This window comes from Aegilops tauschii, chromosome 5, assembly GCF_002575655.3.
Source record: "Aegilops tauschii subsp. strangulata cultivar AL8/78 chromosome 5, Aet v6.0, whole genome shotgun sequence".
NCBI lineage: Eukaryota > Viridiplantae > Streptophyta > Magnoliopsida > Poales > Poaceae > Aegilops > Aegilops tauschii.
This window is the reverse complement of record NC_053039.3, coordinates 27,518,752-27,531,914: the sequence shown is the minus strand read 5'-3', so window position 1 is coordinate 27,531,914 and position 13,163 is coordinate 27,518,752. Positions and strand designations below refer to the sequence as shown.

At 43.3% G+C, this 13,163-nt stretch overlaps 1 protein-coding gene across 1 annotated transcript; it reads right to left on the bottom strand.

Annotated features, from left to right (window-relative positions):
* Nucleotides 1-5,924: 5,924 nt before the first annotated feature.
* LOC109774962 (cysteine-rich receptor-like protein kinase 34) lies at nucleotides 5,925-12,946 on the bottom strand. The gene is made up of 5 exons (XM_073499676.1): nucleotides 12,379-12,946; nucleotides 10,664-10,817; nucleotides 10,249-10,534; nucleotides 10,046-10,102; nucleotides 5,925-8,698 (listed from the first exon to the last, which is right to left on the bottom strand). Exons 1-3 carry the CDS (start codon nucleotides 12,687-12,689, stop codon nucleotides 10,400-10,402), a joined length of 600 nt encoding a protein of 199 aa, XP_073355777.1. The 5' UTR covers nucleotides 12,690-12,946; the 3' UTR covers nucleotides 5,925-8,698; nucleotides 10,046-10,102; nucleotides 10,249-10,399.
* Nucleotides 12,947-13,163: the final 217 nt, after the last annotated feature.

The window sequence follows — 13,163 nt, the reverse complement described above, 5'->3', positions numbered from 1 at the left end:
AAGCCCAAACAACCAGAGCCAAAAAGTGTTAGGCATCACTGAAGTCTTTCTGTCTGCGTGACCTGAAGACTTGTTACACTTGAGGACTGTGAATCCTCCAGCCGGTTAGGCGTCGCGTTCTGAGCATCCAAGAGTCATTGTGGATCGCCGGTGAACGAAGTCTATGAAGGTTTGGAAGTCTACCTTGAAGACTTACCAGAGTAATTGGGCGAGGATTAGGTGTCCTTAGCTCAAGGGGAATAAGGTGAAGGCGCGGTCTTCTGAGTTAAATCTTAGACTCCCTAACCAGACGTACAGTTGTCACAGCAACTGGAACTGGTCCAACATATCATGTGTCCTCAACAAGTGACTGGTTCTATCCTCTCCCTCTCTTTACTTACAGTTTGTCTTCGTGAAGTCATTGCTTGTTTGCTTTACCTATTTGTCTTCACTGTGTGACTTCTATCGTTGTTGGGCTTCATACCATCTTCCATCCTGATCCGTACTACCTAGCTGCTATTAGTCTTCGCACTTTCACTTCATTGAATACTTGACGATGGCTTGCCTAGTGTAGTCTACCTTCCGCTGCATATCAATAGGTTCATTTCTATTGTTTGTCTTCGAAACTCTCGTGTTTTGAAGACTTTCATAAAAATCTCCTATTCACCCCCCTCTAGTCGATAACTAGCACTTTCAATTTCTACTAAGGGAATACAAAAAGATAACATGGATGCCCCCATGAAGAACGTAACTGAAGATTTGCAACCTGCTCCTAGTTTGCAATCGCGAAAGCATTCAAAAACCACCACAAGCCTTGAAGCTTTCATGGTGATACACATTTCACAACTAACTGATTTTGTTTAAGTTAATGCAGATTCGTAGCTAACATATGATCTTCCACGTTCAGGATGAAGAAGACAGAGCTGTTGCTGCAGCCTGCAAGGAGAGTCTCAAGAATGTTTCATAGCTTTATAAAGAGCTGGATGCTTCGCATGGTGCTGCGAGTTTGAATTCGCAAAAGCATTCCAAAGCCACCACAAGCCTTGAAGCTTTCCTGGTGATGCACATTTTACAGTTAACTGTTTTTTTATTTCACGCAGATTGCAAGCTAACAAGTAATTTATTTCGAATCACGGGATCTTCTGAATTTGAGGCACAATGAGAATGTGCGAAAGGCTGAAGAAAGAAGAGATCAAGATGATGAAGATGTCAGTATTGAGGTGGGGGGAGAGGCAGGTACCAAGAGCAAACACCGGTCTGCCAAGGCTAAGGGAATAAGGGAGCCGGAAGAGCCCCATGTCTTCCCAGTTGATGAGGACAACTATGATGATTCTTTAGCAAAGCAGCGACAAGATAGTGTGGTTGATTCCATGCTACCAAATCGTGCGAGCATCCGGAAAAGAGTGGCATCTTCATTATTGTGCAATGAAGATTATGTTCCGGACGATAGTGATAAGAAGAGAAAGAAAAACAGGACTCCATCGGAGTCTACCAACGATTCCAAGGACACAAAGAATACAAACAGGAAAAACCGTGCAAGCAATTTAAAAGATACAGACACAGGTGCTTCGAGGATGGAGACCGACCTTGACAAGTTTCGACAGAATTACGTGGCCGAAATTGTCAACACCTCAAATCTTGATAAAAAAAATTGGTGGTAATTGATGACATTGTTCTGCTACAGAAGCATTTGCAATGCCTCACCATGACAGATGGAGTTTTAGATGACAAATGGTTGGGTGACGAAGTAAGATATTTGCCAAATTATTTTATCAACTTTCTTTTGCACAGTACAATTAACTTGAATTTTGTTTTAGTTGGTAGATGTTGTGATTCAGATCATGCGTCATGATCATCCTAAGGACATAAGGGACGGGCAACTGGTTTACATTGAGAGGGTGGCCGGCGTCGCTATGCTCGAAAGAGATGGTAAGGTAGAGAACTGCCACGAGGCCGCTTTGGCGGGCAGTCATGGAACAACGAAATGAGACAACTACCTCAGACATGATCTGGTACCATCTAACCATGACATAAACACATTTATTTTTCTAATTATTATGCATGTTGATGTAATCATCTTTGCTGTCCAGGTTTTTCTACCTACGAACATGGCGAACACCCACTGGTTCGTTGTGGTCGTAAACCCCAGAAGGAGGGAGATTCAGATTCTTGATTCACTTTTCAGCTACGTAGTAACACAAGTGGTTCACGTGGTGAGATTTTAAACGTCTTTCAATATAACACAGGATTTAGCATCATACCTAACCATGAACCGTGAGCAACTTCTCATATCATGGACTTTGGCAGATACGTGGGGTGGAAGCACATCTGAGAGCATCGCTGCGAATCAATGGACCACAAAGCCATGCATGGCAAGACAATAACGTGACCCAATGGACAGTAAAGCATGTTCCTGTGGCAAGACAACATGACAAGTCAGTCAACAATATTAGCTTCTAAATATGTTTTTCATTGTTAATACGCGAAATGCTGCTAACATAATTAATTGTTGTAGTTCTTCTTGTGCACTCTACATGCTGAAGAACATCGAATTCTTTACGGGATAAGATCTTACGCTGCGTTATGACCAAGTACGTAGAGTAACACCTAAAATTCTGTCAATTTTGTAAACATATGGAACGATACTAACATATCCTCCCATGCAGGCATACATTGACAATTATAGAAGAGAGCTGCCTGTTGTCCTTCTTAATTCGCCCTACAACAAATTGAAGTCCATGAAAAGGCTGAAGAAGTACAATGCTAGCCTATCGGATGCAGCTGCGATTGAAGATCATGAAGATGCAAGCAGTTAGTCCAGCAGTGGTTGATGCTTAGATCTGGAGTGTACACTTGGTTATGAAGCGGTAGAGTAGGGTGTGGTTTGGTTTTAGTCCCGAAGAAGGTTTCCTAGCCATGTTCTTAGTCCAGTGCGGATTAATCAAGTTGTAATATTTCACAGTACTGGTTCCATATACTATTCTTGAAATAAATTTGGTCTGCATGGGAGACGTTGAAACATATATTTGCTTTTTACAACCAGAACTTTTGAAGCCTAGGAAGGTTAATTGAATTCTTCAATTTATATCTAAGTTTCGTCGGAGTCTTGACGAGATTCAGAACAATTACATCGCTAGTTAGAAGTTTCAGACTTTTTTTAACATCGCTAGTTAGAAGTTTCAGAAAAAATTCAGTGAGTGTTGAAATATTTTGGCATCGCTAGTTAGAAGTTTCAGAATTTTTTTAACATCGCTAGTTAGAAGTTTCAGAAAAATTTCCGCGAGTGCTGAAATATTTTGGCCGAAATTCAGTGAGGCTGAAATATTTTGGCTCAAAGGCAAATATTGCAGTGAGTGCTGAAATGAATGAAGTTCAGTTATTTAATCGAAATCTCACCGAAGTGAAAACCATGGTGTCATGCCATCTTGAGCAGCACCAGACATGATTCAGTATTATTAACAAAATTTGGTCTCACATATACGAGGAAAAATGGTATGAGCATGAGCATGCAAGATCGGATGGGCAATAAAATAGCTTCACAAGAGAGTAAAATACTTCACGTGTGAAGACTCAATCCTAGCTGACTTTAGAACCAGTTTTCATCCTAAAAGAGGTCCAGTGAACTACTTATAACCTAATAAAAGCGGTCCAGTTCTTTTGGCTGATTTGCAAAGAAACGAGAACGATATCTTTTTTTTAAGTAGGAACGATATCTTTTTGATGATTGTGATTCTCAGGAGACCTACGTGTGTTGTTACGCAACTTACCTTAGTTTTTTAAAACCATAACTTACCTTTGCTAAACTCTCCACGCCCCCCCCCCCCTAATATTCAACCAGGTGGGTCCCCTCCCTTGATTTCCTCCAACCAAAAAAATCTATACGTAGATATATGTCCGGGTTGTTACGATCCCTATAAATAGGGATCCTTTGAAACCTCGTAGATCACAGTTTGTCCTTCTGCGCCGCACAAACCAGCAAGAAGAAGGACGGAGCAACCGAGGAATCCAGCAAGACCGAATGACGGAGCCAAACATGAATCCTCTGGTAACTCCCCACGATCTCAGCCGCTGCTATTTTTCGTGCCACGATCTTCCTCCCATGATCTCTTGCTACTCGACTCGTTGTTTGCATATTCATGTAACTCAGCACGTTTTTAAACAAATTAAGTTGGGGGCGTTAGGCGAGGGCGCTAGGATTTTTTCCTACCAGATTGACAGTTCATTGATTAATTCCAGGCTAAATCTTAGCGTCTGGTCTTGTCGATGCCAATTAGTTCAGCGGGCGCTTACCTTCTTTTTTCCTTCGGCACGAGTTATGGAAGGCATCAATGGCCCATGTTTTATTTCCATACTACTGACCATGATTAGCGCCTAGAGTTGAGTAGACCACGGTTGGATAGTTTTTTATTTTCCAATCTTTATTTTATTTCAGATAAGTGCCTTGCAATGGAGATTACCTTAGATGACCGTTCAAATGTAACCAAGCTGAATCACATGATAGTATTTGCACATACATGGAACTCAGCATGCTTGTACCTCATGCAGTAGCGTAGAGCACAATTTTTATGTTGGTATATATAAGCTGTATTCGTTTGTATGAGTGTTTAAATTGTATACCATGCTGAATCTAATCACACTTGCACATCCATTGAACCCAGGATGCTTCTTTGCCGCCATATGAGGAGTTCATAAACGGATTAAACACGCGGCAAAGGATGTACATCCAGTTGATAGGACTGGGTGGACTTCTCAAGACACCTAGCATCAAAATTAGACGTGTACTGTGCCTGGCCATCGCTAATTCATATGACGCAGAGCAGGATGCCTTTATCATCAATGAGATACCATGTAGGATCACACTAGAAGATGTAGCGCATATAACAGACATGCCCTGTCATGGGAAGAAGCACGTCCCTTCAAATCTTGATGATAATATGGAGTTGTGGAAGAAACTGAAAGACCGTAATGACGCCAAAATTACTTTCAAAGAATTGCTAGCCAAGATGAAAGTCGACAGCACCACAAATTTTGTCAGGCATTTGTCTTGCAAACCATAGGCAAATATGTATGCCGAACAAAAGAGGAGTATGTGGATAACAAATATATTGGGATTGTTAGAAACGTTGAGACGATAAAGGGCACAAATCTTGGACAGCTAACGCTTGACTATCTTATGGATAGCGTGAAGAATTTTGAAAATGGTGAGGCAATTCTGGAGGGGAATATACCACTGCTACAGGTAATTCATAGTAGTACAATTATCAGTTACCTAACATACATTACATAATGTACGAGAATGTTTGTGAACTGCTTTTGTTGTCATGCAGACATGGTACTACGAGAAGTTCAGAGTGCACCAATTGGACTCTAGCATCTCGTATGAATCAAGGTTAAGGCCACTGATCCAGAACTGGAGCGAGGAGAAGGCAAAAAAGGTTGACAATATAATCCAGAATAATTATCTAGGAGTTGGAGAGGTAAAATGTTAGCACATTGCCTGGATTATGTAACATATATATTTTCTAAATCATACTAACAACACTAAACTGCAGTATGTTGAGGACCTGATGAGGCCTTTCATTCCAGCACGAGATGGTACGCTGGCCAAACCGAAGACTGGCGCTCAGGTAAATGAGTTACATCAGGCACAAAAATATATTGTAACATTCCAACTAGTATGACGTTATATGATTTTAACTGTTTCAAAGTCTCAGATTGAGGTACTCGTCGGACATGTATTGACTGATTTGCAAGAAGGGTCCTCCCTCGTGTGGGAGGCCGGTGCAGAACAAGTCGATAGGATGTTGACCCTTGAAAACAAAATGGATGAGTGCCTTAGGCGTACCCGTACAAATGGCAAGCTCATGGAGGACCTCATCAAAGAATTGAACGTAAGCCTAGAATTATGAGATTAGTATATATAATTGGAAATTTACGTGTACAAGTTTTTTTTTCTAAATTAGTTTACTGTGAAAACACCCCAGACTAACATGTATTTTTTAAAGAAAAAACGCGATGGAATATTTCCAGCAGTGGAGGACATACATCTATCTGACCTCGGGGCACCTTCACACCTAATGGAGGCCTCTGTTGAGAATGCTAAGCAGGCTTCTGACCAGGGGAAACAAAAGGATGTCACGGAGGTCGCTGCTAAGCACGATTGTAAGCAGGGAATAAAAAATGATGACATGGAGCCCCCATGAAGAACCTTGATGAAGATTTTGACGTACGCATGCATGTTAACTTAATTATGAAATAATCAATGTCGTTTCAGACATAACATGTGATCTTCCATGTACAGGATGAAGCATTTGAAAGAGCTACTGTAAAAATCAAACAGGATCTCAGTGGTGTTCATAAGCTTTTGAAAGAGGTGGATGATATCCAGGGAGCTCCTAGTTTTGATAAGCAAATGCATTCCAAAGCCACCACAAGCCTTTAGATTTCCAGGTGATGCACATTTTACCTACAATTGAGCAAGAATCTGCTAAAGGCTAACACGCGGTTTATTTCGTATGACAGAATCCGTTCAACAGACGGAGTAACCAGCACTCTGTGAAGGCTACGGGATCGCGAGATCCTGAAGAGCCCCGTGCCTTCACAGATGATGACAGGCATGATGAATCCTTTCGAAAGCAGCAAACAAGTAAGTGTGGTTGAATCGACGCCACCAAATCATGGGGGCGAAAAGAAAAGGGTGGTATTGCAATTATTTAAGAATGACGAGTATGCTTCGTACGATACTGAGAAGAAAAAAAAGGAAAAACAAGACTCCATCAGAGTGTACAAATGATTTGGAGGACACGAACAATAAAAATAGGAAAATCGGCTCTAGCAACTTAAAAAAGAGGTCAGAAGTTCCTGAAACCCAGAGGGACCAGCTAGACGTGGTTCGACAGGATTTCGTGGCGTCACTGATCAACACTACAAATCGTGAAAAACAAATAGTCTTAGTTGATGACATTGTCGTGCTATCAAAGCATTTGCAATGCCTCACCCATAAAGATGAAAATGAAGATGGCGTATGGTTGGGTGACCAAGTAAGATAGTATTTCACAAATTAGTTTATGAAGTTTCATTTTTGTACAATACAATTAACTTGATTATTGTTGTAGGTGGTTGATGCTGCGATCCAGCTCATGCGTCATGATGAACCAATTGACACAAGGGACGGCCAACTGGTTTACATTGAGAGGGTGGTCAGCGTCGCTAAGCTCGAAAGAGATGGTAGGATAGAGGAGTGCTACGAGTACGCTTTGGCAGGCATTCCTAGAACAACACAAGGCACCACCTACCTGAAACATGATATGGTATTTTAACCTGACGTAGAACAAATTTTTTTATTACTATGCACGTTGATCTAACTATCTATGCACTCCAGGTTTTCCTACCTACGAACAGTTTAAACGTCCACTGGTTCCTTGTGGTCGTAAACCCCAGAAGGAAGGAGATTCAGGTTCTTGATTCACTTTTCCACTGTATGGTACCCAAAGAAGTAAATAACGCGGTGAGAATTTCAACATATTTAATTATAACAAAGGATTTAACATCGTATGTAAGTATTAGACGTAGGCAACTTCTCATCCCATTGGGCTTGTAGGTACGTACGTGGGATGGAAGCACATCTGAGAGCTGCGATGCGAGTCAATGGGATAGAAAGCAATGCATGGGAAGACATTAACGTGACGCAATGGCCAGTACGGAATATTAATGTGCCAAAATTCGATGAGACGTCAGTCAACAATATTAGCTTTTGTTTTTGTTTTAGATTGTTAATATCTCAAATGCTAATCTAACAACATAAAATGTTGCAGTTCTTGTTGTGCACTGTACATGTTGAAGAACATCGAATTATTTACAGGAGTAAAACTGAGGTTGCAATATGACGAAGTACGTAGAGTAACACCTAAAATTCTGTCATTTTCTGAAACATATGGAATGATACTAACATATCCTCGCATGCAGGCCTACATCGACAAATTCAGAAGAGAGCTACCTGTTGTGCTTGTTGATTCACCCTACAACAAAATGAAATACAGGAATAGGTTCAAGCAGTACCATGCTAGGCTATCGGATGCAGCTGCGGTTGAAGACGACGAGGATGCAAGCAGTTAGTCCAGCATTGTGGTTTATTCTTACATGTGGAGTGTACACTTGGCCATAAAGCGATAGAGTAGGGTGTGGTTGCGTTTTAGCCCCGAAGAAGGTTTCCCGGTCGTGTCTTAGTCATTTGCGGATGAGTCAAGTTGTGAAACTTCTATAATATTTGTTACAATACTTTGCTTGAAATAAATTTGGTCTCTACGGGATATCGTAGAAATCTATATTTGCTTTTTACAACCATGTGACAGTAAAAGTGCATGGGCAACCCTAGAAGAATAATGGATTATGACATGTCTATTTTCATACGAGAGAAAAAGCTACGAGCATGAGCATAGCCTCACAACAGAAGAAGAAATACTGCATGAATCAACACGCGGTCCCAGAAAACGGCACAGTCAATGTCTCATAGGCAGGCCGCATAGCCAATAAAAGAGAGCATCAGGATAACCAGAATAAAGCACGTACCATAGGGGGGCTCTGCAGGTGCTGCAACGACCATGGTGTGGCATGGTAGGACGTGCGCTGAATTGAAGGGATCACCTTCAGGAACACAGTGGGGTGGCCATGGTACATCCATCCTGCCTCAGGGAATCACATAGCATGTTCTGTCATAGCCCTGCAAAACAGAGGAAAGATTACAACTTGTACTAACTTTCTCAAGTGTGTGCATGTAACAAATGTTGGACATAACTAAACACGAAAGAATGAAATGCAACATATGGAAGAATTGAATGCTCATTCCTTTCTCTCTGCTTTTTGCGAGGATCATTACTCTCGGCGTAACAAGGCTAAAACATCATAATAAGAATTAACACCAATGTTCAAACGGTGGATATCCCATGTGAATCTAATTTTTCTTATAAAGCACATGCCAAGTCTGTTGATCCCAGTCCAGTAATTGCACAAGAAGAAGCGAGCATCATACATATTGAGCAACATAAGCTATGAATTGTTTATAGTACATTCAAAAATTAACAGCTTATCATCTCTATTGATCTCCAAATCTCACCTATCAGCCAAATTGAAAGAATACATGTTGAATGAAATGTATAAGTGTATGAATGCAACGATTGAACGTTCGTAGATCTTGCAGTTAGGGCTGGATGAATGGGGCTGGCCGTCGAGGCCGGCGACCGGCTTCATCTAGTCCCGCGGAACATGATCCATACCCAACCACGTTGCCTTCGGACGAGATGCATGGCCAGATCAAAGCTGTGGCCATGGCAGAGATGCGTAGAGGACGCAAACAACGAATTGGGGTGTGGGAAAGAGGTTGCCTATAACCTTGTGGCTGTAGGCACCCGCATGGAGGACTGGGAGGTGGGATAGCGCCGAATCTTCGCCGGCGGCTGCCGCGGAGAGGGAAGTGCACCTCCTCTCGTGTTCTTCGTTAAAAATGTTGTTCTGAGATCGCGAGGGAATTAGGTCGAGGGAGGGAGGGGCCGTGACGCGCGGCTAGATCCTGATGGCGAGGATTAAGAGTCATTTTACCCTAGCGGCGGCGACGAATAAAAGCCTAGCGGCGGTGAGGAATAAACCCTACCGAACGGGATAAAAATCAAACCGAAAATAGCCCTGAAATTTGTACCGAGAATACCCTTGAAATATTTGGGAGGGAAAATCTGATCAGTTCGAAATATTTTTTCTCCCAAAAATGCCCCTCGGGGTCTGATATAATACACGTGACATCAGCGTATTGCATCGGATCTAGACCATCGAAATCTCTTCGACGGACGGTTCATATCGTCCGGATGCATTGTAAAATGACCCAAAAAAATGCAATGTAAAGAACCCAACAAGTTAACTGGTTAAAACATCACCTGTCCAAAGTTTTGTACACTACCCTTTTTGTAACACAAATAAAAATAAGAAAGTAGCTGGAGGTATGTATCTGGCTCGTAGGAACCTTTCAAGCACATCTTTTTGGTGATGCTCTTATGTTCATGAACTAATAGTACCATACCTGTTTAGTATGTCAAAGAAATCAACTCCATGAATCGTATCACCCAATTGGATTAACCTGTCGAGGAATTGGAGAAAAGCAACACACAAACATTTAAAATGAGATCAGATTCTCAAATACATTTGAAGTGTACTACAAGAACCTCAAGTACCATGAGCATTTATTTTACCATAGATTTTTAGTTCATAGAAGTATATATTTACCTCTAGCCTCATTTGAATACACACTGTACAGTCTTGCAACCGATCTTATATAGTCGGCACACCCATGGATCAGCACAGCGGGCTGCTTAGGCTCGATTGCTAAGCTTATGCTTTTAGAGTTTAGCATTGCAGCAACATCTGTCATGGTGGGCTAGTCTGCTGGATCTTCCTGAGCACAAGGCATTGCCACATGAGAGCATTTTCTTATCTCAGCGACTTTATATCCACCCGCTAAGAATGGATCCACAAGCTCATGCAACCTTTGCTCCTTCCACATATGCCAGTCCTGAAATAGTTATTCAACATGAGAGAACTGCAGCGCTAAAGAAGGATAATAATCTGGCAACAAAAGTAAACATCTCGTGAATGTGAACCATAAGAAATCATTCTTCAAATATATGTTTACTTGTCTCACTTCTCGTACAAGATCACCAACAATATCCCCTCGCTTGTCGATTATGGTATTCTTTCGGCCACTAATAATCACCAGAACCAAAACGCCAAAGTTGAACACATCTGTCTTCATCGAGTAAACTCCTCGAGATGCATACTTCGAAGCTTTGTAACCACTGAAAAGTGAAACAAAATATATCAAAGCGGTAAGATTAGAGCAACTGAAGACAAAATGGTGGGAATCTGTGATGATTGATATATTACGTTGTGATGATTGATATATTACGTAGCTGATACCTGGTTCCAATGACCCTACTCGTGCGCTCCTCTGCTACATCTGAACGCAGTGCTCTAGATGATCCAAAATCAGCAATCTTTGGGATCATGTTACAATCCAAGAGGACATTATGTGGTTTCAAGTCTCTATGGACAAGCCAGAACCTGGAGTGCTTATGCAGGTGAACAATTCCCTCTGTTAACCCTGTAATTATCTTGCCGCTTAGACCAATTTAACAAGGGATCTCATTTAACAATGGCCCTTTTGTTCTGTCTGCAAAATGTTCAGAGAATGATTATCTCTTTGGAATTTTTTAGATAAACAAGCCAACCAAAGCATACATACGTCCCTGCCTAGTACTGGGTGACTGCATATCTGCATAAATGGTCTAGTTGATTTGCTACATAAAATTTTCCCTGCAATTCAGCTCGTAGAGGGGCTGATATCCTATTATTTAGCTCAATATCAAGCCTGCCAAATGTACAGCCCGGTTAACCTGTGATTTACTGAATACCACTTGGTCTCACAAAGGTATATCATTATTAGGGATCTGTATAAGCTTGCGTGCCTGACTGGATTTTATTTCCTATTAATGAGGCACTTGGAAGAGAAGAAATCAGTCTGTACTAAATTGAAGGAGTCTGAGAAAATAGCAATGCAAAATGATCAAGAGAAAACTGCTTTGGAGATATGCAATAAGGTATTCCAGTTCCACCATTCTTCAGAATATGCCAATTCTAGAAGGTGTTTTGCTTATGAACATTGACTGCGGCAACTGATTTCAGACTTCCTTCCTTGGGATTTGATAAAAGAAAATAACCATTATAATACCCATCGCTCTCAAGGTTGACCTCACTAAGGTCAGGAGACAACAATATTCTTATTCTCTGGTGGAGGAAACATGTCATACATTAGCACACGCAAGCATGGAAAAGGTCCACCGAATTTAAAAGGTACTCCTTCCTAGCTAATAAGCAGTTGATACGCCAGCAGCTGCTGCTGATACATTAGGAGCAGATAATCTGCGGGATGGGGACTTGTGCTGTCGTTGCTGTTTGGTCACGTGGAGCACAACGAAACGAACTCGGCACATCCATGGTGGGCGGCCAAATTGGCCCTCATTTCCATGAGACTGAAATCGGACTAAAACTGCTGCACCCGACGATGAAACGCAGCAGAATCGAACGAACAGACTGGGGGGGGGGGGGGGGGGGGGGGGGGGGGGGGGGGGCGGTGGAGGGAGCAATGCGGCGCAGGAATCGAATCGCCAACCAACCCGAAACGGACGGATTGCTCGCCCAAACCACCGAACAGAATCCCGCACCGAACCCAATCAACCCCGCGATAAGGCAGCCAGCAGAGCCGAGCCGCCGCAAGAAAACAAAAGCAAGCGGGACGAAGGAGAGCGACACTAGCGGAGGAGGGAGGAGAGGATAAGGGCAATCGAATCGGTGACTCACCGGGTCGAAGGAGATGCTGCCGTGGAGGTTCTCGAAGAGACCTGCTTGGTGGAGCAGCGGTCATAGTCTCCGTACAGGTACCTGGCTAGCGGCGGTGGCAGCGGCAGCACGGACTCCGCGACCGGCTGCTCCCCCTCCGCCGCCGCCGCCGCGGCGCAGTACTCGCCCATCGCCCCTTCTTCCTCCTCCTCCGCGGTTGGTGGAACCCCCACCACTAGTATCCCTCGACCAGGGCGCTCCCTCTGCCTGTCTGGCGCTCGCCCCCAACCGCCGACTCCGCCCACATCCGAGGATGGGAGAGGTGGAGCCATGCCCGGCCGTCTTTCTTGCTGGCCGCCTGGTGCGGCTGCTACTCGCCTCCTCCCGTCGGTGAAGAGGACAAGGCCGGCGGCTGCGCACGAAGAAGCTGGGGGAATGATCCAGTGCCATGACGGGAGGAGAGAAGGTGAATTGGAAGGGAGACTGCGAGGGGTTGTGGGTTGTGGCAGCGGTGCAGTGGGGCTGGGAACCCTAGAGCTGGGGGAGAGGAAACGAGAGAGACTGAGAGAGGGATGACGCGTGCGTGAAAAAAAATCTGCGACTGCAAATTTAGCCTAGGTAGGCGTTATCTGCGGGAGAGATATGCAGCAAAGCCCTTTGCTCTCGCGTGAGCGCACTGGTCCAGCTCCGACGTGGTTAGCGCGGGCGTTCGCCCTTGATGCGTAGCTGAATTAATTGGATTGTTGTCATGACTTTCAGCCATATTCAGACGACTCCAGGTCTCCTTCTTTTCTAATAAAATGAAT